This window comes from Idiotropiscis lumnitzeri, chromosome 21, assembly GCF_059441095.1.
Source record: "Idiotropiscis lumnitzeri isolate Australia: NSW breed Sydney's pygmy pipehorse chromosome 21, RoL_Ilum_1.0, whole genome shotgun sequence".
Classification (NCBI taxonomy): domain Eukaryota; kingdom Metazoa; phylum Chordata; class Actinopteri; order Syngnathiformes; family Syngnathidae; genus Idiotropiscis; species Idiotropiscis lumnitzeri.
Window position 1 is genome coordinate 10,450,195 of NC_142411.1, and position 26,733 is coordinate 10,476,927.

General features: G+C 39.0%; 1 protein-coding gene across 4 annotated transcripts in view; it reads left to right on the forward strand.

The window, feature by feature from the left end:
• Nucleotides 1-1,813: 1,813 nt before the first annotated feature.
• The window catches only part of cnih3 (cornichon family AMPA receptor auxiliary protein 3), a 53,580-nt gene continuing 28,660 nt past the window's right edge, over nt 1,814-26,733 (forward strand). For all 4 annotated transcript variants that reach the window (XR_015840192.1, XR_015840193.1, XM_088286535.1 and 1 more), the window contains exons 1-2: nt 1,814-2,393; nt 20,114-20,182. Coding sequence is in view for 2 of the 4 variants with exons in the window: in XM_088286535.1 (XP_088142661.1) it covers nt 2,316-2,393; nt 20,114-20,182 (147 nt within the window). In the remaining 2 variants the exon portion in view is untranslated. The remainder of the gene's footprint in view (nt 2,394-20,113; nt 20,183-26,733) is intronic.

Below are 26,733 nucleotides of genomic sequence, written 5' to 3' on the forward strand. Positions count from 1 at the left end.
CACATTTCCTCTCCAAATATGAGGATACATGCAGAAATGTGTTTAAGAGGATTTTAGTCGATGTAGAATTAACATCAGCATTCTTAATTTAACATCTCAGGAAAGCTTGAGTGACAGGCTTAGGAGAAAGATGCTCTGGACCAAGAAAAATGTTTGTGTTGTATTTATTTTCTGACAAATGATTTCCTTGTCATCTCTACATTTTAAAACGGATATCAATACTTTTTTTTCTTTCTTTGTCATAATATTCTAATTACTTTTTTCAAACTTTATTCAGTCTAACTCTGCACGGAGGCTGGGTAGAACTTCCTTTGGTATTTTCATAAACGAATACAAACGGGGGGGCACTCCTTGGCGGATTTAAAAAAGGGCATTTTGCACCATTGTGGGTGTGAACACAGCCAATTTCATTCACCCACAATTGACGCAGGTCCACTCAATCCCTTTAAAGCATGAGGGGTGCTCTGATAGTCTGACAGGAAAATAAACAGATTTGCTGAAAAACATGAATCATGAATAAATCTAAGACTATCATAAAAAAGAAAGGTTTTATGTTTATTTTGTAGAATTTTCTCAAAGTCCTCAATTTAAATGCAAATGCATTTAACCGACTTCATTGTGAAAGTGACTAATGTAAGGAAACATCTTGCTGAACTGTCAAACTACTGAATGTTAAAATGAAAAGAGACAAAGTAAGAATATTGCTTGATCACTAAATAAAATCCAGATAAAATCTTCTGTCGAATGAATCTCACTTCACAACTAACATTGAACAAGGAACAGCTATTGGAAAATTTAAAGCAATACCCAATTAATATTACTGCAAATCATAACACGATACGTTTTTTGGATAATGGATGGCTGAATGATAACTCACTGAAAAATACGGATGGATTTAAATATATATATATATATATATATATTGGCCGATAATGAAATTAGATGTCACAACAGCAAGTCAAGTGCATGATTGTTTGACAGTAAGGAAACAGTCATGAAATTAAGAAAATGTTATATTTTAAATTGTGTGATCTTATCTTACGAAAAAAGGCAATGTTAAAAATTTTACTACTTTGATAAGCATATGTAAATCGTTGATGAAGGGGGAGAGGGGTGTCACCATAGAAAATCTCACAAATTGGCTTGGGCCAGCCCTGCAATGTACAATTTGAATAATATGGTCTAGAAGTATTTTGCTTTTGAATGTAGACAACCTATGACTACAGTAAAAATATCGCACTAAGTATTGAGTATTTAGTACAATTTTGGATGGGATGGAATGAATGTCATAATTACAGTAAATATTTATATGAAAATACATTTGAAAAACATGAACATAAAAACAGTAAAAAAAAGGTATGATTATTTAAATGAATTCATTGAGAATGTCCAATGGGAACCACAAGGAAGAGAAATGTTACATACACAACTATAACCAGTAGAGGGTGCCAGTCACCCAGACAAATATTTTACATGCGCCAGCATGGTCATCTTGGGCACCATTACAACAATATGGTAGTGAATATAACATTTTTTACATTTTCAAAATGACATTTTATTGTAAAAAAATGGTCCCTACTGTCTAGCAACGTGTGATCTTCTTTCTCTTCATAATCGGTGATGTTGGCAAAGATTAATCATGATGGGCCGTCTGACAATTATTAATGGGAATCAACCATGGAATTCAGATAATTTAATATATAAATACTAAAAAAAAGGTTAGCGACGCACCAAAAGCGAAACAAAAATTGATGGTGAAATTTAATAGATTTGCTTCGCGCGTGCACTAGACACGTGCACACGCCCTGGGTGTTGCTCTTATCAATCCACCTGTTCGCGTGCTGGCATATGTGCTCGTTTCTCTCCTCTCAAACGAATGGAGCATCCATCAGTTCACCTCCCCTCCAAATAATCCGTCGGCATTTTATTTTTCTTTCAAGATTTACGTTTCGGCAATCTTTTTGTGAAGACGCACGAGCCTTCAAGCCAAGACTGCGAACATTTCTTCTCTCTGAACGTGCCAAGTGGACTGATCTCGAACCAGTTTGGAATTCTGAGGCACCGCATCACTGCGTGTGAGACGCAGTAGACGCAAATCTGTGAGGTTTTTATTTTATTTTATTTTTATTTTATTTTCTGGTCTTGCTGCTTGACATGGGAGAAGTGAAGATACTGGTACCACCTCGCCTTGCCGTGGCGGCGTGACAACTTTATTGTTCGCCACAGCTCATTTTCCCCCCATTATTTATTTTTAACCCCCTCTTAATGGGATCGCGCTTTTTCTGGGGAATTACCCGTCGTTTCCTTTCCCAATTATGTTCACTTTTGCTGCCTTCTGCTATATGCTGTCTCTGGTTCTCTGCGTGTCCCTCATCTTCTTCGCAATATGGCATGTAAGTACTTTAGATGTGGTTTATTTTTAGATGTGGTTAATGTCTTACAGTGCACCATGGCAACAAATTAATACAAAATGTAATTCATATTTCTGAAACATTTATCCTAATTTGTATTTCATACATTTTTAGAAATGTCTAGCGCACACCTGTGTCGAATATCATTGTCGCATAAATACCCCTTTTGTCACAATTTTTGCTTGCTTAATACAATCGCGACCAGACTTCATGCAACCCTCAACGCGGTGCAAGATCCCAAATCAATAAAGCAATCTCCCCTTATCTGTGTGGGAGTCCTGCAGCTTTCGCCGCACACGCACACGCACACGCACGCGCGTACACACGTAATCAGATCCTTGCAGTGCGGGAATGACTGACTGCATCATGATATCTGAATAATATAATGACAGGTGGCCCACACGTCCTTCATCGTCGCCCTGACAGAAGGTAGGCTAAATATGCATGGATCGGAAAGGTTACCTGTTCCATGAATTGTAAGCAACAAACAGAATCGGAATGGCTGCCAAAACTATAGCTACATTTTAATTCACAGAATATGTTTGGGGGGGCGGTACATTTTCATCTCTGGATGTTTAATATATGCGAATTGTATTGTCGAACATTATGACGAACCCAATAGTGATACAATGATGCAGTTTTTCTTGTACAACAATACAGATAATGTCCTACCTATCCAAACCTGATTTGACACATTCCAGAAGAAAATATATTTTCAATTGTCCCCTCCTCTTTCAAATTATGTTCAGAACTTTTAGGACAAAACTTAATGGTGGTCATTACAGCTGTTCAAAACGTTATACAGTACATACAAAAGGGTGACTCAATTCATTGAATTTGGATCATGATCACGATGATGGACCACCATGATTGAATTAACCTGATCATCAGCAAATTTTTCATTCAAAATGTGGGCTCTGCTGCATATGTTATTAAGCGTTTTCTCAACCATTCGTCGCCAGCCACAAGGTGGTGTACACATGCTCAAGGCTTCATAAATCTGTTTGAATTATGAGCTTATAGGAGCAAGTCACGTGAGAGAAAAAGTACACCAAAACCTGGAGATGACGAGCATGTTCCAAAGCAAGTTGCTATTTTTCATTTATTCTTTTCATGTAGCTTGTTATATTACAACTTAATAAGACTTATTGAATTCTCAGAAATAATATCGCTGCTACTTACATGGTCAGGGGAGCAAGTAGTTGAGTAGCAATGCATCTTATGACATCACCTGTGTTCATGCTTTATAAAGTTTGGTTCTGCTAAAAAACAAAGTGTAGTGCGGTTGCTTGGTCATTTTATCCAAATGCTATCTACAGAATGCTAGCTTGATTCCCTTGCAATCAAACTCTTGTGCAGTATAGTTCCCTGCAGCGCAGGTTTGCTATATACTCGCTAAAATGACACTATATAGCAAAGGAAATTCCCCAAAATATCACAGTGAAAATTGACTACAGGCGTCCAAAGCGCCATGCTTTGGCTGCTCTTCCTCTCATCTCTGTGTGCGTGGGAAACCGAGGAACTCCCATTGTTTTTGAAAAACACATTTTTAGAATCAGCTTGCATTAATACCACAACAAGCAAATCTAACCCAGCAAATGGAATTATTAGTTCAAATAAAGATATGCTGTCCAGTCGGATTGTGACTTTAAGCATATGTTTTTACTTGGCACCCTTTGTCCGATGATTAAAAATGCCAGTGTGAGCTCCCTTCAGCGCTGATTCAAAACACACCGAGTGCTTTGGCCCAGATAAGTGATGGGCAACTTAAACGATGGAGGGGGGCACAATGTTTTGTCAGGGCTACTGGGGGGGGCTACCCCGTTCTTCGTTGTATTGAACCAATGTTCAAAAGAGTATCTTAAATATTTGAATGCTAAAGTCAAATGCATATAAAGCATCCATTCTTCAACCACAAAGGCTTGGAAGCAAACAAAAAATAAGCAGATACTGTGATCCTCTCTTCCCCCATTATGTGAAAGAATTAATTTTGCGCACAATTTAAAAGAAATCAACGCACAGATTTTCATATCATACTAAGTCATATTTGTCCTGCATGTCATTCAAAATCCCGCAATATATTCGCACACTATTAAGTGTTGAATATATGCATGCTTTTGGAGGACGCAAATTTAGTAACACCTTATGCACTTCAAACGACCTGTCAACGGTTTTTGTGGGTAAACAAAATTCTGTGTACTTTTGCGATCAGTGCTATAGAGGCGACTTAGGTTGGAAACTTTCATTGCTGATTTTTCTGTTCACATTGCATGTAAAAATCTGATATGTTGCAATCTGGGCCGCCTGTGCGTGTGGTCCACTCCCTACTCTTGACCAATCAGCTCCCTCCAACTCTTTATGTCTTATCCAGGTGTTCTTTGTTGTCTCGTCAATGTAATTGTTTGTTTCCCTGTTTTCTTTCAGTCTTGTCAGTTCATTGTCTCCTGTCAAGTGTCTGTCGTCTGTTCCTCAGCATGTTTCAGTTTTCATGGTCATAGTTATTTTGCTAGTGCTTGTTTTGTTACTTAATCCTTGTTTTATACTTTGACATTTTAGTTTTTTCCCAGTATGCCTTTTTGTTTGTTCCCGTTTCCTTGCATTTTGGGTTCTCCTCAATCTCCATGCAAAACATTGACAGTTATTGTGAAATGTTGAAAAAGGAGAAATATTATTTTTTTCCATCTGAAAAAAATCTGAGCTTTTATTTTATTTTATTTTTTTGCATGCATCTTGCCCCATTGATTTAGCAGTTTAATCATTTTTTAAACAAAGTTGTATGTCATTACTATGATTGTATGTTTTAAGTTATTCAATTATTAGATTTACATTCTAATCGGGGGGGAAAGCACCTATATCATTGCAATCCTCTTTCCCCGCTCTTTTATAAATACGGGGCAGAAAGCAGACCATGTCCACTAAATGCATGTATTATTTTGCTTACAGCCAGATTATATGTACTATTTAGAAGATACAACAACAATCCACATTGTGAGGTGCTTGAATGTGTTTTGTGCTTAGGACAGCAGAAAGAGTGGTGATGCCTTCTCCACAGATTCCCTCTCACACTGACATATAGACACACAGCATAATAAGATCAGGCTGCACACTGAGAGGAAACATAATTAGGTAGAGGCTGTGTGTTGGGAATATGATGGTGGGGCCGTGGAAGCATGTTGCAGAGCCAAGCTTTGCACATTTAAACGAGACACCTGCCGAAAGCTGGCAATGGTGGCTCATTTACTCACTCATCTCGCCAACTGTTTTCCTGTGCTTTTAACTCATGAGCATTCAAAAATAGTGTACTTCAAAACGGGCTTCAGCTGGGGGCACGCAATAACGAAGACTTTAATGCCTGCAGTTAATTGCTTAAAAATGCATGTGCATCGAAAAATAGCAAAACCAGGCTATGAATAATACCGAGATAGACAAAATGCAACGAAAAAGAGGCAATAGATGAAAAGACGTTGGAAGTACACTAACATGAATTGTGAACTTTTGGGACACTGAAAACAAGAAGAGTCTGTCGTGACTGCTATTTTCACACACATGCTGGTCGCTGGACCTTTTGGCCTACTTTCCAACACATTTTACGAAAGGCAAGAACATGCCTAATTAATCACTCAGAAAGAAAAACTGAATAATATTGTTAAATCGTAGAATTGTTGATTTCACACTGATTTTTACATGAAGTCTTAATGTTAAACAATGAGAGACATTACATGGTCTAATGCATTTAATTCAATAGATAAAAATAATTGCAATGACTGTGAGAGGAAATTAACCATGTGGAGCATACTGACAAAGACATTGTTGTGTAATTGCATCACAAACAAAGTCAGAATGGGGAGACAGAAGAGAGGAGTTAACGGAAAGTCTGTTTGTGGTAATTTTCCAGGGGAATACTGCCAATATCTTAAAATGGAATTCCAACAAAAACCTTTAAGATTTTAATATGGCAGCCTCGTTATGATGCATGTCAACATGCCTTACCAAGTTTTACCAATACGTATTAATCAATGAGGCTTGAAATGGGCGGGGCCGAGCTGCGTGTGTTTGTTTGTGGTTTCTGGGTGGTTAGAAGAAGGGGGCTGCAGCTACAGATAAATGCCACAATTGATATTTCATACTTGAACTGGTGGCCAGCTCATTGCGTGCTATTGAGTGGGAATAGATCTGACACCAGCTGCACAAAGGTCAGCGATGTTTTCTTGGTGGTGACCAATACAAACTGTGGAGCAAAGAACACAAAAGATCCCACCCCCTACATACAAATGAATCCCATGTGAGAGAGCACTTCGGTGATGGAAGCAAGGAACTCCCCTTCAGCAGGAAGAAAGCGAACAGAACAATGTGTGGCCGTGTGCCTTGTCCTGTTTCGATTGAGACAAAGGAGAAAATGAGGATGATAATACTATCAGGAACAGTAAGCGTGACAAACAATAGTGGTGATTGGCTTTTCGCCATAAGTATATATGGTATTAATACTGCTAAAAGAGTTTCAGCACAGATAATAAGATAAGATAATTCTTTATTGATCCACAGAGGGCAATTTGAGTTGTACTGGGAAAAGCAGCACACAGCAGTTAGTTAAAAAACATATCTAAAGAAATACAATACAAGACATAGTAACTGGAAGACTGTCTGTCCATTGCACAAGAAACTAGACCAGTTGCCCAAAGGGGAGTTCACGGAAACGATTATGAAGCCATTGTAATTAACATCCAAGGTGAACTGCAACCTCCCTTGAGCTCTAATGCTTAACGCTTCACTAGGCCAACTCCACTTGAGTAATTCTCCTCCCATGTAACAGGAGTCTCGAATGTCCTCCATGTGTCATTAAAGCTGGAAGTGTGCCAAATGATCCTCTGGCACACCTCCGAGAGATGGGGAAGTCCTCCGGTGCAGACATGATATAGAGAGTGTCTAGCCAGTGTTGCGCAAGGCACACTGGGAAAATGACATTCTCTCTCAGCAATGGGCCACAAGTTATTGAGTCCCTGGGTCGGTGGTAAAACACAATCAATCAGATGATGAAGGTGTGCCGCCACAACATCACACACGGAGGGGCTTGTGCTAGGGTTGTAAATTCACTAATATCTTGTGAAATCCTTTGTTTTCAACCACGGAGAAGAGCTGTTCGTCAATTGCCATAAATTAGGTCTTTTCATTATTTTCAAGCACAGGTGTCTAACTCAAGGCCTAGGGGCCACATTTGTCCCGTGACACCATTTTTATGTGGCCCACAAAAGCAAGTTGTTTATCTACTTCATGTTTTCACTAGTTAATCATAGTGTTGTAAAACTGTAGGACCCACAAAATATCATAACTACGATGTGAACCACAACAAGAATGTAGTTGACAATATTAGACTGGATTTTACTCCAATTTGCATGTTCCGCTACAGCCTCTTGTACAGTGTCCCATTTCAACCTCACTCTCAGTTGATACTTAAAAGGCGCCTTCTGGGCCGTGTCCTATTTGTGGCCCTGTTCAAAATCTTATTTGAGATTGGACGTTATTCAGAGTAGTTTTATCAATTTAAGATAGGAGTGTCCGGATCAAAGTTTTATGTCTCAGATCACCCATGATCAAGTACACATTTTTCAATTTTAGAGCAGCTCACTTACAATTATTTTGATAGTGGATTAATCAGTCAAATATTTTTCAATTATTCGATGAATCGGATTTAACAAGATCTATCCAAATGTCCATCCCTTTATTAAACAACAATAGGACACCATTTGTAATTGACTGAGAAGAAAATCCACCAACATATTATGATTTATTTTAGTTCATATTTTTGCGATTGTTTGATAGTGAAGTGATAGTGATTGTTAAAAGTGAAGAACATTTTTTTAAAATATTTACGACAAGCACGGCAGTAAACACAACAAATTGTTGTCGTGAAATAAAAGTAACTTTAGACAATGTACTTACAGTGAATGTCAGAGACGTACTTGTCTCCTCTTGTGGTGATTCGTGAGTGTTTGTACACTTCTCCGACGAGGGCTCGACTAAAACCACTGATGCCTGCTGATACGCCAAAAAGACGACAATAAAATCAAACCGTGGCTAGGGTGACGGTTGTCATGATTGGGTGACTTGTGGCGAGCGAAATAATGCGCGAAAAATGTTTAAAACGTGACGCACGAATAGAAAACACGGAGGCTAAATGTAGCCGTTCGCTGCTAATACTGCTCTATCAAGCAAAAGTCACGAACTAGAGCGATGTACACCTTACTTACATTTGACGGAATGGCATGGGCGTGAACATAAATCACGGAATTACAAGTCTTTAAGCGATGCAGAACACACTATACTCTCGTACTATCAATATAACATCTAATAGAATTTACCTTGAGAAATATACGACCGCGTGGGTACTGCTCTATCAAGCAACACCCACAAACGTTTGACGTCATGGCATGGGCGTGAACGCTAGCTCATTAGCTAAACTGTGGGTACAGATTAGCTAAACTGTGGGTACAGTTTAGTAAACTGTGGGTACAGATTAGTAAACTGTGGGTACAGATTAGCTAAACTGTGGGTACAGTTTAGTAAACTGTGGGTACAGTTTAGTAAACTGTGGGTACAGTTTAGTAAACTGTGGGTACAGATTAGTAAACTGTGGGTACAGTTTACTAAACTGTGGGTACAGTTTAGTAAACTGTGGGTACAGATTAGTAAACTGTGGGTACAGATTAGTAAACTGTGGGTACAGTTTAGTAAACTGTGGGTACAGATTAGCAAAAAATATTTTTTTCTCATACTGTGGCACCAGAGGGGCTCCGTACCGTACTGACCTGACTTGTTGACAAAAATAATTTGTAATTTTTGCATTGGCCCACTGGAGTTGAGCTTGTTGTCACAGAGGAAATTCACTACGCTTATAAGGGCAGAATGAGTTTCTTAACACAGCCACTTCTGCAAATTATTAGGGAAATCTGTCTGTGCTCTTTTCCCCTTATTGGAATAAATAAAAATTACTCGAACAAAACATGGACCTTTGTCGATAATTTGGGTCTGAGTCAAATATAAGTATCAGTGAAATTGACACTGCATGTGAGATTGTTAAAACTAATTAAGACCTTTCCATTTTACCAGCGTTGATTAAGAAAAGCAACTAAACCTTTGCTCTGCAAAAATGGAGAACTCCTCTTTGTCCACTCATTTTTAAGTAAGTTTTGACCAAGATGTGTTTTTTTGACATGAAAAAGATAGCATGTCTTTTAACCAAATTATCGAAGCCAAGCAAATACATGAAAACCGAACTGAGTCAAAGGGAGAATCGTGTGGGGGGGACTTCACAATCGGGTAAGAAGCACCTCCGCAAAGAAATGTGTGGAACCAGTTTGAAGTTCAAAAGAGATAACGGAGCAAAACAACAATTAAAGGTAGTTTTTCATTGTCATGGGATCCTCTGATTTGCAAGTACTGCTTCTCTGATCTTGAATGCTGTTAACATCTAGAATACAGAAATGGCTGCACTAGCCGAGTCAAGCTACAGAAGACTGGTGCTGACAAGAACACAGGAGAATAGATAAAAGAGCTGAAGGATCTAAAGCCAACATAACCTTAACCATAACCTCCAGAATGATGGATAAGCAAAGGAAGAGAGGCCATTGAGACTACAAAGATTGCTCACTGGGGCATATCTGGCTTCTTGATAGAAGTGTGGAGCAGAATTTAAAATGATGAAATGTAAACAAGAGTAAAAATGTTTAGGAGGGAAAAATTCTGACTCGTGGTAAATGTCATTTGCAAATATATAAAACGCTGTCAACGGCTCAATCGTGAGATAAATAGTCAGTTTGCCGATTTCAAATCATATTGCAAAACGTTTTTAAAGTTACTTTTTCGTATTGAGCGGCGGTGCAATTTAACTTACACGCCAACAAAACGTTTTATACCGATCCAGTCTGTTAAGCAATTCAAAGATGCGAAAAGCTTCTGCTTGGCGAAAGAACCCAATGTCATGATTGGTGTAAACGTGTGTGACTGTGTGTTTTTAAACTGTCAACTGAGGTGAAAATGCACATCTGCTGCACAAAATCTGTTCAGGTGGCAGCTCTGCAAACAATTTGATTATGAATGCCTTACTTAACAAAGCTTCTAGGTGTATTCCAACGTTCTTTTACTATTTCTATTCGAGGCTGGTCATTTTCAAATATGTACAGGTCACAAGAAGGCTCTGTAAAGCAGAACACAGCACCAAAGTTAATGTTATGATGCATGACAAAATCAGGACTAATGATGACTAAGGTAAAATAATTTGGATTTAGTCCACCATTTTAGATGTCATTCTAACAAAACAGGTCAGAATTCAAACTGCACGCGTTTCATTGTAGAATAAATTCTATATTCATATTTTAATGAACAAACTGATTGGTGCTCAGGAAAGATGAAGAACAGACAAATTGAGAGAGCAAATCAATGGTGCTGTCGCGTGGCAGAAAAGAAAGTTGCTGTTTGTACATTCAGTCTGCTGTGTCGTCATCTGGATTATTTAAATCTTAATATCTTTCAAGAAATAAGTAATAATGTCCTGGTTAAATTAATTAATTACTTAACTTACTTAATTAACTCATTCACTGCCATTGACGGATATAGAAGCCAAAATATGTATTCATTTTACCGGGGCTGTCAGTGAATGAGTTTTTAGTACAACTAGCAGGAATGATTTGCTATTTAGCTACCTAGCTAGCTCGCAAGCAACCTAATCTCGCCAACCACTGGTCTGTGACCTGAAACTGGTCCATGGGTGAATGTGTTCTAGAAATTACTGTAATATGGGACCAGTTTTCATTTCACAATCGTAGCTGCAATGCTTGTGACCCGAGTTTACATAAGCAGAAAAAAAAATGAATGGATGAAGAATACCATCGTCAGTACAAGTTCAGTTCGCCACAGTAAGATAACTAAGCTAATATATTTTGAAGTTTTAGATTGACTATAGATTGATTATCGACGCCAATATTCAGCATTTTGTCGGATATCAGCATCAGCCTTTTTTTTTTTTTTCAAAATCTGATGGCCGACGATTTAAAATTATGTTAACTTTAAGGAGATACTTTTTATTTATTGAGAGCTTCTACTAAACGCAGTAAAGCAAATGCAAGTCCTGATAAATTTCTCCTCATACGCATGGCGGGAGTTTCCGCTCTGTGCACAGCGCTGAAACGTGTGGACAAGGCGCCCCAGTGAGACATCAAGTGGGAAGAAATTCATAGGTGCTACAATCGATTGCAATCTCAATCAAGCAAACAGTCAGCAGAGTTTTTGGCACCAGGAAATGCAGGTTAATGGAGGTGGCGTTTGGTGTAAAACTGGCTTGGCTCAGCTTTGATCCACGTGTTCATTAACCCCCGCTGGCTCCTCATCCATCATCCTGACTCCACGGTTTCTATTGTTTCACTGCACAATGCACACGCTCGGGATTATATGGGTGATCTGCAGCCTTGCTTCATTTTTTTTTTCACTTCTTTTTATTCCCCATCGAGCTCTCCACATATCATAGCACTGTTGCAGGAGACCATATTCATCATTCATCAAACAGTACAAACAAGAAACTTACTTTCCCGTTTCTTCATCTTCCTTCTCTAATTCATTAGATGTGTCACCGTATTCATGAGTGAACGTCTATCCGCGCTGTGTGATCGCAGTCGATGAGGTAAACTCTCTGGAGATTTGTGCATTTGCGTTAAAGACACTTGGAAAAATCTCATCAGTGATACAGAAACTGCTGACTTTCTGCTTTGACTGGTTAGGTTGAACAAATTGTTGAGTTATTTTTATGACAACATTATTTCTTTTTTGTTTAACCAATGTGTGTTCCAAGATCTCTATTGGCTCTTTCTCACGCTTGCTAACAAACTCTTCATTATTGGAGTCACGACAGCTCAAATATGTTACATTTTAGGTTTGAGAGGGTGAAAGAAAGTAATGTTAGTGAAACCACAAATTGGGAGTAATTTTAGGAATATTAACTATGGTTAAAGTGGTGGCTTTGTGCAAGGTCTATTTTCTCAAGCATGTTACACAATAAAACAAAAAAATCCAGATACAAAAACCCTTTAGGGTAAACTTAACTCAATTACTGCCATTGACGGTTTAAGACGTCAAATATCCATTTTTTTTTTACTCGGCTGGTAGTGAAGGGAGAAACAAATTTCTTTTTTTTTTTTCCCATGTCACTTTAGGGGCTCCGTATGAAGGAGTTTTAATTATTTGTTATTGTTTTAACCTTAGATTGAGAAGAAAATACCACCATTATTAAAATGAATGAAAGAAAAGATAACTTCAAGTGCTCCAATTTTGTGATGGGAGTAAATCCTGCACAGGGCATGACATGTCTATGGCCGGAGACTGGTTTGACCCAGCGTTGGTAATTTCGCAGGAGAGGGAGGGCTGCGCCGCTGTGGGAGTGGTCACCACCAACAGTCCCACAACAGCCTGACCAAAAACGTGGGTTGATTTGAAATATATACATAAAATAATTCAGGGGTTTTCTGCCTGTTGTCCGTATATTTTTAAATGAGGTATTTCATGTTAAATTAACTGCACCAACCACTTATTGTTGAAGTTGTTTGAGCAGGCTTATTGTTTTGATTAATGTTCTGGTCCAAAATTGTCACTGCCATGCGCATCTCCTTCCCAAAAATATTTGGGAGATGTAACCTGTGCTATAATCGAAAATATTTCAATAATTCATAAACTATTTAAGTCAATCAGATTTATTATTCACTACCAGATTCTAACACAAATTAATTAGATTTAATTCATTAGTCATGCTGAATTGATATTATATCTTAACATGTCCTTCCAATTCTCCCTCCGTGCCTCACAGAAAGTCTGACAGCAGCATACAGAAAACTCTTTGGAGATGTTTGCGAGGAAACGATTAGTTTCATTTGATTTCCTCAGAGCGAAGTAAAGGGTTAACTGTGCCAACACTATTTATCAACATCAGGGAAGCTGGCTTCTCCGACTGTCTCCCTCTGCCAAGGTGTTCTGCACAGATACAGGCCCTGCAGGGAACATGCAAGCGATTAAAGCAGAAGCCAACTCACGGCTTATGGACTGCCACTGACCTCTGGGAAGTATGCAGCACAGATTTCAATATTCCTTGCTAAGTCCAAATAAGGATTAGGTAAATGTTGTAAAATGGACTTACAAAAAAACATTTATTTATATTTCATGAGCTGTTTTACAAACACTTCCATCAAGGATAACAGAAGTTTGCTAGTTTGTCTCTAACTTGTAAAGCATTTTTCACTATGTCTTTTTCAATCAGTAAAGTTAAAAGTTTAAAATTTAAATTAGATCAGTGATTCACAACTGGTGGGTTGGGTATGTCGCGGACAGCAAGTGAAAAATAACTTGTAGTTGTGTTGGAAATGGTTTTTCAGAACAGTACAGAGGCGTAGAAAGTTCAAACACAGCACACACAACATTATGTAAGCATCAAGAAATGTCACAAGCTATTCCGTAAACAAGTACAGTGCGGCTCAGCCTTTTGCGTCAGAGAGGTAGCAAATGAAAGAATTTAAAAATGTAACTCCTCTACATTTTTTTTCAGAAGCTATTTTGTAACAATGTTATTTATTTGTGTTTAATTTCAGTAAAATCAGTGTAGACTTTGCAACAATAGTAAGATGCATGACACACGGTGACAAGATTTGAGAACCTAGCTGTCATTTTCGTGCAGGTACAAGTCTAGTTTACCTTGTTTAGGAATTTGACATACCGTGCTGTGCCGCTGGCCATTTTCTATTACCGTATTTTTAACGGCCATAACACGCGCTGCATCAAAGGGCGCAACACCAGTTGAGGGTGCTATTTCCGTATTTAATGCATATACTAGGCGCGCCGCACTACAAGGCGCTAGCTCAGCTCGCGCGAGCTGTAGCCAGCTCACCAGGACTCAATCCCTTAAGGCAGAGGTATTCAATTAAAAGTCATAGAGGTCCACGACAAAAATTTCTTCCAATTAAAAGGTCCGAACCACAGTCCAACTTCCCGAAATGTCTAGCCTATGTTCACATTTTGATATAGTTTCAATATTTAGTCATTTTCAACAGAGCGCACTTATATACTAAATATTTAATAATGTTCTCATTATACACCTTTGCCAGTCAAACAAATATAAGGCGTTTCTTGCACATTCGAGAAAATGTGGCTCCAGGAATTTAAGGGTGCCACTTCCAGAAAAAAAAAGGAAAATATCTCCTGCAGAAATATATCAAGTGCTAAGCATTGAGTTAACATCTTTTACCTTTTTTTTTAAATCAAAGAGTTATCAGCCTAAAAAAAAAACGGAAAGCCTAATTATCCAAGTAAACCAGGTCAATATGTTCAGTACACAATCAATAAAAATGGCTGTCCTCATGAAAAACTAATTCAAAATGAGCTTTGACACCACTTTTTCTTTTGAATATTTTTTTAACTTCTCTTAATGAGAAAAAATAGTTTGTGACTACCCTGCCAGTGACTTACATCTGGGTTGGAACGGAGTCAGGGCCATTGGGATTTGGTAGATTATTTCACACATCTGGGATTTGTGTTTTCCTTTAAATAATGTTTGTGCAACCACATTTAAGCACTCCTTCACAACTTCCCCATCACTTGAACGTTTTTTTATGTTTCCCCAAAACCCATGATACTTTTACTGAATATTCGTTTGCATGCCGCTGGGATGTAAACGAAAATGTAAAAATCTGTTGCACTGCACTCGAAGTTCAATGTTTTTGCATGCGCTCACCTCAAACGTCAGCGGATAACTGTGCACAAAAGGGCGGTGCTTTGTTTCGTAGTGGCGCTTCGCAATGTTGCGACGGTTTCGGAGCATATGATGCACACTGGTTTTGAATCGGCTGCAGCCAGAACGAAACTAAATTTCTCCGTCCATTCATTTAAAACAAGACGCATCGACCTCGCTAACTTTTTAGCAAGGTATACTGTCATACTGTCAGCAGCACTCTCTTACGGTCTGCTCCGCAATTGGCAGTGGATCATAAACAAAAGATTTGATTGGCTCGAATCAGTGAGGCCTTCTCCGTATTAACTAGAATTGCAGCGCCAACGTTTGCGAATGCGCCCATCCGATCCATCATTTGATGATGCCTGCCTTAAGGGATTGCTGCCAGAGGTATCACCCCAACTCAATGACAAATATCCGGAAACTATAAGGAATCACTGCCAATAACACTGACTCTAACTAACAAGAGGTGTCATGGCAAAACGTCTATTAGACAATGTCAGGGGAGGGACTTCACTGGTCACCACACTCCTTAGAGTCACGGTTTCAAATCAAAACCAAAAATAAACTCAGCATACAAGCAAACAATGAAACAAAGAAATAAGATTAACACAAAACATGTATCTCTCATGCCATCTATATACTCAAACGAAATAAAAACAACACAAAAAGATTATAGCAATGACTTCTTGGGAGCCACTCAGCCTTAGCCAATTACAGCAATGACTTCTTGGGAGCCACTCAGACTCAGCCAATCACATGGCTGTTTAGAGAGATGTGAATGTTGTGCTTTGGGCTTTTTGCAGTCTGTTGTCTAAACCTGGGAAGTTTCTTGCTTGTGTAACCCATGTTTTGGCTCAGCCTTTTTTTATTCTTATTCTTATTTTCTGTTAATGTGATTTTTTTTTAGTGCTGTTACTATTTCCTACGGACCCAGAACGCACCGCAGCGTGAGATGACGTCTCATCTCGTACGAGAGATTTAGAGAACTCTCTAGCATTTAGTTTCATGCGAGTTGAAGGAGAAAGCCTCTGAATAGACCAAACTGGGCCGTTGAACCTTTTTGTGTAAACTGTGAATGAATGGACTTCGAATCCTGTGGTGTTTTTTGCCAAGGAAATTAGATTTTCTTTGAGACTATCGATCCTGGTGAGTGTTTTGTCGAATGTGCCTAATTAACATTCCTGTGTCAATGTACCCCATGATGTGTAACTGAAAAAAAAAAAAATAGTCAGGATGAAGTTTTGTGAACGTTGAGATTGTTATTAGCTAATGGTGAGATATAACTGGAAAAATTAAAGCTTTGTAAACTATTTTCCTCGCACATGCCTTCCTAGCAAGTGCACTACCTAGTGAGATAAGCTAACAGGCTCACGAAGGACTCCATGTGTGTTAGATACACGTATTTTCTTTTATTCTATTTAATTTTTTCAAATATATGTTTAAAGAAAAAATTGAATGTTCTAAATATTAAGGAGTTGAAGATATATACATACAAATGTTCACATATTTCTACTAATTGCTCTTAGTGTGTCTTATTTCTGTTGGAGGTCTCCTATTGCTCTAAGTAGAGTTGCTGCCGCCAATCTCCCTGCCACCTAAGATAGATGAGCCTTGAATTGAATACCAAGGAATAATTGTTACACTGAAAAATTCAGATTTCTTTTTCTGACAACTTAGCTTAAGTGTGACGCTGCGTAGTTTCAATTGTGGTGGTTACACTTGCAATAACGTAAATGATAAGACAGACTACAACATTGTAGAACGCTACCCTTTTGTCCAGCTTTCTCCTACACCATCACCCAAACACCATAGTCACATAATGTATAAGTCACGGTCAATTAGAAGCACAGATGACTCAAACTTTGACCAGCAGGGTGTGCTAACATGCACTCCGAACAGCCCAATGAGTAAAAGAGTTGATGGTCGAGAGTGATGCTCAGTCCATATAATGGGCGCGTCGCTTTACAAGGCGCCTTGTTTGTTTTGGGGAAGATTTGGGACTTTAAAGTGCGCGCACTGGCTGGCTGGGGTGTTGTCCCGCACCAAACCTAACGCCGTCCGCGAGTGCAGATCTTGCAATTCCTTATAAATGTATATTCCTCACGCCGATCTCCTGCATGGATTCCAGTGAACGAGTCACTTATGTAGACCGCATGCCTCGCCGACACTGAATTTAAAGAGAATGAGGGGAGCCAGGAATTACGTTGGCTGTGATCACTCCCACAAAGCGCACACGCCCATTTCTTACTGCGCCCTTCGAAAATACCAAAATAGAGAAATTTCCACCCATGGACTGCACAAGGCATGGAAAATTACTCTGCACCAGCTTCATTCCGTTTCATGAATGTGTGTTCATTCTATCAAAAGTCATTCCGAGAATTGTGTACAGAATTCAATAACTAAGAGAGGAGATACAATATAATTGAACAGTATGCAAGCACATTAATCTGACCATGTCCGACTGGTAAAATGGATCAAGAAATATATTACGAAAAATGTACCTTCCTGCATTTATCCAACTTTCATCAATTGAACATTTGAGCCATCTTTCTGCGTCTATCAGTCTTTTGTGGCACACCATACGTCCATTTCGCAAGAGAAGAAGCTGAGTGGCTGGAGTTTTTGGTTGACAAAAAAATATGTATCAGCCAAGACAACTCTATATTTAAAATTATATGGATGGAAGATGAACATGCAGTATCGGTTTAAAAAGTGTCAAGAGTGCCTTTTTAAAATTATTTCAATTCCTAAACTGTCTTTTCTAGTTACATTTGAATAAATAACCGACACGCATTATAGACATGTCTATGCTTCGTTCGTCTAAGACCAAGAAGAATATATAGTAATACTGTAAACAAGAACTGGGGTTGTTGTTATCCTAAATTGCTATAAAATTATAAATAATGTAATTAACGCCAAAGAGAATGCATCATTTGTGCAGCAGAGTTTCGTCTATTTAAACAAAATGTATTTACTCAAGTAAGAATGTGAATGGACAACAAAATAGACCTCATAAACATGTAATAGATGAATGCAATCAAAATAATAACGTAGGCAAAAATGTTTCTTTTCTAACACTTAAATCAAGCCATTTGAATTCATTCTGCCTGTTTGTTCCGATCGATGTGATTATTTGTATAATTTTCGTGAGATCTCATTGCAATCAATATACAAGGCTCCATGTAAATTATCAGCCCGGCTCTTGGTTGACCACATGGTTTGTACCCAGTCATAAACCGGGTCAAGTGTGCATGTTTTTGTACAGTACCCCCAATACGCAGAGATCTGTGTACACATGCTAACACTGCATATGCAATCTCATCAGGCATGAGGACAGCCTTGGGGTAGCTAACACTGTAACGGAGTGAGGCAATGAACCAGGATCACGCTTGAGATCCACTGGGGTAATAACATGTAAAAAGCTGCCTGTCAGTTATGGAGTCAAGGGAAATAATCAAAACCAGAGCAAACCTCTGCTGTGTCTTTGAAGGTAACACATTCACGGTAAAAATAATGTAACACACATGCCACTTATGACAAGGCACAAGAGTAATCTTTTTTTTTTCATTAGGTGTGGACCTTCTGATGCACAGATAGTCTTATATTTTACAGCTGCTCTGTGGTCCAGTGCAAATGGCAGAGACACAAAGTGCAACTCTGACTGACAAACCACTTGGTCACTTGACTGAAGCCCATTTTAAAAAAAAATAGACAAATGGCCTCCACTCTTATAGACGACATGCCTCCATTTTATTTATTGGTGTAGCGTCATAATGCGGGACGACCTCTTTGTTTTTTTGCCATCTTCTGACACCTGTGAGCGTTTCCTCGCTGGCGAGCAGTCGTTCTCTTTTATTGCGAATATAGTGAATCACTGAATCACCATAGCGGGGCCCAGAGGTCGAGCCATCATTTCAGAAGTGGGTAGCACACGGCGAAAACCAACTTTTATGAGCACATTATTATCCTCTCAAATTTGACTGTTCCTCTCCGTAGGGGGCCAAAGAACGAAATAACCAAACTGGTATAACACAATGACACAATTTAATGCCCAATGGTGATTTTAACACAAAAAAAAATACATAAATAGTTCTTGTCAGCCAGCCTATTGCGAAAAAAATGGAAAGGTAGTGAAATCGTTTTAAAACATTTTTTTCTAATTATTTAAAAAAAAAATCTAATTTTTAGTCTCTTGAATTGGAGTGTTTTTCAATTTACTTTGTGCTCTAGTAAAGCAAGCAAACTATCTTTGTGTTTTATGCAAAACAAGACAGTTATGGACATCGCTTTGTTACAGCTCGAGCTGTTGTGAAATGCGCTGTATAAATAAAGTTGTATTGTATTGTATTATTTTGCCAATCACCACCCTGTGTGTGTGTGTGTGTGTGTGTGTCTTCTGTTGTGTTTTTTTTTTGTGCGTCTGCATGTGGCGTCGCAAGTACGTTCTTGCTGCCGATTGGCTATCGGCACCGAGGACGGACTGAAATAATGATGGAATGATGACTGACAGACGGACATGCCCACCGCTGAATTGCATTCCCACAATGCAGCAGAATAGATGTGCTACAATAAAAGGAAATCAACAAACGCATTGTTTGAAAAAAGGGAAACTATGGCAATTCTATAAAGAGGACAAAGTTGAGCGAGTGAATGAATGTCTATAAACTGACAAAACAGCATGCTAGGAGTTGGATTCAAACTCTAAATCTTGTATTTTTTATTGATTTATTTAGTTTTTGTTTTAAATTGCCCTTGGCTGAAGCAGTTAGCCTCTAACTGCTCTGGGGTCTAACACCGTGGTACAGCACGCTCGCTATGGCACTCTTATTTTCAATGTGAATTGAAGTTCTCCATGCCAACAGTTAAGTGATTCAATTTAGTCTTGTGAGTGGCAGGTGATTATTCCATGGTGTTCAAGTCATTTATTTTTTTTTATTCGTAGATAACAGCTTTTGATGAGCTCCAGGCTGACTTCAAGGTGCCAATCGATCAAGGCAATCCTCTCCATGCGGTAGGTTTGGTCCTTTTTTGTTTGTTTTCAATGTTATGCACCTAAAACTACCAGAAATACATCAGATTTACATTGTGACATTTGTAAGATACTAAGTTTTCTGGTCAGCTCAATCATATTTTTTTTTCAAATAACTATTTCCAATTCTCAGGCCTGTTTCCAAATAAATGCCTACATCTTGGGATATATATTCATCACTTGACGGTCGTTATATCTCTGGAGGATTGTATCACTGATGAAGCTTCAAATTTGCTTCCTGAACCAGTTGTTATAATTTTGCCATCTCTAGGTGGTACTGTTGGTTTAAATTAAGAGTTTAAGAAATGGCAAGTCAGTGTGCTTTTAGCCCAATGTTGTACTGAGAGTGTCATCAACAGGAGTAAAAAAAAATACAATATACACTGGTTCATGAAGCAGATTTGAAGCGTCATTTACCCATCACTTCAGTGACATTATTAAAAACACTTTTTAGGCCTATTTGGGTATTTACACAATTAGTCATGTAGTTTATCCAATCTGCTGTTTACCGTAATTTCTCGAGTATAACGCGGACCCGTGTCTATTACGACAAGACACAAATAGCTGAGGGAGCTGAATGGTTGACACGAGGGGCGATCACATGAGAACACAATAACCTAACGTGAGACACACCGGACACAACGAAAACATGACAAAACTTAAATGAAAAAAAACAAAAAACAATCATAAAGACCTAGAATATGACAGGAAGTGTATGCTAACAGCTATTTGAGTATTGCAAGTCAAAATGCCAAAATATTTTGACACTTTGGGAGAGCTCTAGCAAACCCAGAGGTGAGCAATTACGGTCCTCGATGGCCAGTATCCTGGATGTTTTATAGAAATTGTGTCTCCCTACTTGCAACACCCCGGAACCTGTGATCCACAAGGTCTGCAGACGGTGGATTACAATCCTGATCATTTGACTCAGGTGTGTTGAAGCAGGGAGACATGTTGCCCATATCTGACTTGACATAAAGTAACTTCCATACATTAATGTAGAGTACATGAAAAGACAATGTATACAGAATTATGTACATGTACAAAATATAAACAATTAAGACTGCAGTTTTGTAAATTAAGTATGACAAAAGATTTCCGTCCACATCGCAGGGGAAGGGAGGAAATGGCGCAAATGTCTCAACCACCCACTACACTGGTCCCCTGTGATGTCCTTGTACACACCATCCATTGCAAGGAACAGGCATCTCTGGTCTTGAGCCTGATGTTCACACACTCTCCATTTCCAAGAGGGAAAAAAAAAATTCTCAATCGCATTGAGGAGATGGGAGTATGTTGGCTGTAGCTCCATTCTTTGAACAGCAAGAAATTTGCATCGTGATGAAATCGATGTGAAATGATATTCGATTGTGAACGATTGCAAAGTAGTTTGGGGATTTCTCCATGTCATTTATGTCTCAAGAAATGAGACAAGCCAGTGGAGAAACTCTCTTAACACTCCCAGCTCTATTTTGCCACTTCAGCTGGCATTTGCAACTCCCTCGAGGGTGTAAGTGTCATCTGAGTCTTATTAGTGCACTTTTACTTCATCATCACTCAGAGATTAGACTTAAAATAACACATCATTGAATCACTTGGGTTTTGACCACTTTCTCAGTGTCTCTCAAGCAGGATAATTTGACTGCCTCTATTCCATGAGGACTTCATTTATTCATTTGAAAAGTATAAATCACATTCAAGCCAGAAGCAAATAATAAAGGTGAATCTCAAAACATTCACCAAGGAAGTCAAATCCATCCAAACACCCGAATACAAATGTTTTAAGTTCAGAAATCAGAAATCCCTTTATTGTCATTGTACTCAAGTGTGCAACGAGATTAGAGAGCTCCCCTCTCCAGTGCAATACAACAATAATAAAATATATAAATTAGATAAATAAGAGAATAGTTAGTGCAATGGAAAATAATACTGAATAGGGTATATAAAAACACATCACGTTGCTGTTCTGCAAGGTGGGGTGGTCGTGTGTGTGTGTGTGTGTGAGTTTAAAATGGAGATGGCTCTTGGGAAGAAACTGTTTCTCAGTCTATTGGTCCTTGATTTGATGCACCTGTAGCGCCTGCCAGAGGGCATCAGGTCAAACAATCCCACATTCCCAACCTCCAAGCGCCTTGTCATGCTCCCCATTATTTCACATTGCTGTTTGGTAGAAGCAAGCAGCGTGGAAGAGAGTCCAACCCTTCTCAAGAAGACTGCTACCAGAGCCTGACTAGAAAGTCTCTTGTTAGAACTTCTCTTCCTCCAGAGAAATGCACAGAGGTGGGCATTTTTCTAAATTTTGCTGATCTGATATACATCTTCCGTCAGCGACCGTTTGTCAGTCCGTTATTTTTCGGGACCAACCTAATTAATCACCAATTTTAATGACGTCAGTAAGTCACTGTCGGATGGAAACCTACTTCTGCCAATCCGTCATTTTTTAAAAAGTATCCCATCATTCAGCAAAAGAGGTGTCCGTCTGTTAGTGACGGATTGACGGAACGGTCACCTTACATCTGGAAGGAGGTGGAGAATCCAGGCCCAGAAAGTAAAAACACTGCAACAGTTTGGCTTTAGCTGCAGATGCTTCTACTCAACCGGCAGGTAAACGGGAGCTTGTTGCAAATGCTCATATTCGGGTTTTTAAAAACCTGAATAAGATCCGTGGGCCTTGTTTCCAACCTGACTATTTGCTCAAATCAAGAACAACTCACCTCCTTTGAACAGAACATTGATTTTTGTACAGCGCAAGCTCGATTGCTTAAAAAATCTTGTTTGAGTACAGGTGCGTCTGGTGCGCACGCCAGTGGAAATATACACGATATTCCTATGATGAGTGACATAAATAGAACATGATTCGGTGACGGTTGAAAGTAATAAATTGAAATGACGTCTATTTACGTCACGACATTGTCCGTGTGTCACCGTTTAAATTGGGATATTACAATAACCATGTATAAGGGAGTAAGTCTGTCATGCATGTAAACAGGATATCCCAAATGTTTCAGACACCAAAATTTTGGCCTTAACTCAAATATTTGTGGCATTTAAACGTAGTGACTGACCGCACAGGGAAGTGAGTACAAATGGGAATTTTTTTTTTGTTTTAACAAAATGGCAGTACCCTGAGGTGGATGAAATTGATGCATTAATCTGAACTACTTTATTTACTTTAGCTATTAGTTTTATCCAAATTTTGTCATAAAAAGTGAGTGATCAGCATCGTTCTCGCTTGATGCCTTGCTACATTCACTCACACCTTCCACGTCAGTTCATTTTCACGACCTTTAACAGTATCTCATCTCATTTTACCATACATGCAATGCATTCCCATTTCTGTGCGAACTTGTTCTTAATTGTCATCTGAAATCTCCCTATTGTGTCATAAAGTGCCCTTGTTTGTGTCTCTCATGTCACGGCGTTGCGTTTCAGAAAGGCTCCAGCCTAATTGCTTACGAATAAGTTGGTCGTTGAGAACGTTTACATTTAGAACACCCACTGCTGTTCAAGAGGAATATTTTGGTGTTACTTGTTTGATTGTTGCAGTGTGTCGTCTCATCGCATTGTTATTATAATTACCAACTATTACCATGAATATTGGAATAATAATAATGAGGTGTTTGCTGTGGATGAGGTCATCTTCAGGACAGAGGAAGGATCAGAAACTTCGTGTGCCTACTAAAAGGATTTCCAATTCATTTTTTCCACTGTCTCTCTGTGAATCCCCTCCACCCCCCTCCAACCCTCCAAGTTATGCCACCACTACATTAGACATCAGAGGCAAACTTTCTTCCCTTGAAATGACTTCTCCTTGTACTCGGAAACGCTTAAAATAATGAAAAATCAGCAAGCTATATTTTATGCTCTTTTTCCACTCCCGCGTCTTTGCTAAGTCTGAAATGAGGGAGAATCCCATGTGACATTTGGATTAAATTTGAGATAGAAGCAGTTGAAGGCATGATTGTCTTGTAGACACACACATACACACACACCCTAAGCAATGATTCAATAACCTAATAAGGCATAAAACCATCTCTTGTTTATTTCTTGGAAACATCCTCACTTGAACCATACATACTTGTAGACTGTGCGACACAATTCACTGGCGTCCAATTGTTGTTTTAAAAAGGAGACGTGGCATACAGACAGCAGAAAGACAATTTAGCAAGCCAGACCATTTCAGTTGTTTTATTTAATTGAAAACCTGGAGAAAAAAGAAGTGTGAACGCAAACACATTATGCGGCAGAATGTCAATACTTCGTCCTGGCCAAAACTAGGAAAAGAAAAAGTCACGTTTACTCAAAGAAATATGTTCATAACAGTATTTAAAAATGTGTGTTTTGCAAATTTGTAACAATTTTGCTAAATAATGAATATTATACGACTGGTTAGCACAATGGCCTCACAGTACATAGGTGCAGATTTCATTTCCGGGTCCGGGCTTCCTGTGTGGAGTTTGCATGTTCTCCCTGTGCCTGTGTGGGTTTTCTCCTGGTACTCTGGTAACATGCATGGCAGGTTGATTGGACACTCTAAATTGCCCCTAGTTGCGAGTGTGTGCACGAGTAGTTCTTGGTCTTTGTGTGCCCTGCGATTGACTGGCAAGCGGTTCAGGGTTTACCCTGCCTACTGCCCGAAGACAGCTGGGATTGGCCACAGCATGCCCGCGACCCTTGTCAGGAGAAGCGGCACAGATAATGGATGAATGGATGAATATTACAAAGTAATATACAGGGGATATAAAAAGTCTATGGCTATCTCTTTTTTGTGGCGCTTGAGCATCAGCCCCCCAAAATCTCCGCGCATGTGCCGCCTACTTTACCAAAGTTGTGCTTCGGTCAATTTCTACTTGAAAATTAAGCCTGGCCAAGGTGAAACTTAAACTCACTTAAAACGCCTCCCATTATTAACTCATTCATTGCCATTGACGGGTATAGAATACAATACAATACAACTTTATATAGCGCATTTCACAAAAAGCTGAAAAGTACAATCGTTTTACCTGGGCTGACAGTGAATGAGTTAAATATATAACGTTACTTAAGTCATTTGATTTCACTAAGGAGTAGCTTCTGGCCACTCTACCACAGAGGCCTTATCTGTGGATTGTTGCAGTGATGGTTAATTTAGGGATGGTTGTCCACTTTCAAAAAAGGAACATTGGAAGTTTGATACAATGACCATTGGGTTCTTGGTCCCCTCTCTGACTAAGGGTCCTCTCGCTCAATTAAGAATGCTAGCCGTATCTGTGAGGCTTGATGGTTCCACACGTATTCCATTTACAGACGCCATTACGGTGCTACTGTGCTTAATGGAAACTTTATAAAAGCACTTTTCTCTACCCTTGCCAATACCTGGATCTATGCCTTGGCACAATCTTGTCTTGGAGGTCTAGAGACAATTCCTTGGCTTACGTTCTGTCAATTTAAACAAATGTGCCTTTCCTACGCAATCATTTCCAATCAACTGAATTTAGCTCAGATTAACTCCAACGAAATCACAGAAACATTTCAAGGATGATTAAGAGAAATGGGATGCACCTGAGCTCAATTTTGAGGTTCATGGCAATGGCTGTGACTACTGACATACATAAGTGGTGATTTGGGTACCGAATTTCCGGACTGTAAGCCGCTACTTTTTTCCTAGATTTTGAACCATGCGGCTAATACAACGGTGCAGTTTTTCTGTGGATATTTCCTTCACCGGTGGGGGCGCTCTATAGTTCAGAAAATACGCTAGATAAATCTTGATTTTTTTTTCTCTTGGGTCTGTTCTGTTTTAATTTGCAAAGTTGTTGCCGTGTTAAATGGCACTGTTTTAACAATCTGTTTATGTACCTTTATGTACATTCACAGTTAAAAATTGTTCTGTACATGCAGTAAAGAAAATGTTTTTTCAACATAGAATAATGCGGCTTATACCCTGTCGCGGCTTCTATGTCTTTTTTTTGTTGTTGTGCGACTTATATACAGGTGCGCCCTATAGTCCGGAAAATATGGTCGCACGCTGCAAATACTTGCCTGATGCATTGTGCAACATGAGAAAAAAAAACACACAGGACAGGCTCACCACTGCAGGCAAAAACAATGACAAGAGACAGATTCCACAAAAACAGTGAAAACGTGAAATACACACAGACTAAAAAGACAACAATGCTCACCTGGAAGAGATACAAGCAGATGGAGAAGACAGGACAAACTCCAGATAACATAAAACAAAACATGATGAAGACACAAAACAAAAGCAAATCTAAAGGATGAAAAAAAACGAGAAAAATTGTTACTGACATGGTTTCTTGGCACAAGAGCAAAGACCATATAGAACGAACCAAACATTTCTCAACAAAGTAACTACAATTTCCACATAGGCACATCGTGTAAATATACATAAATAGATACAGTAGACACATACTGTAGCTTTAGGCCTTGTTCAGACTGCCACCCAAAACCCACTCTCCTGCCCATCCAAATTCAAACTTTGAAAGCTCTCAAATTTCCCCATTGTGGGACTAATAAAGGACATCTTATCTTAT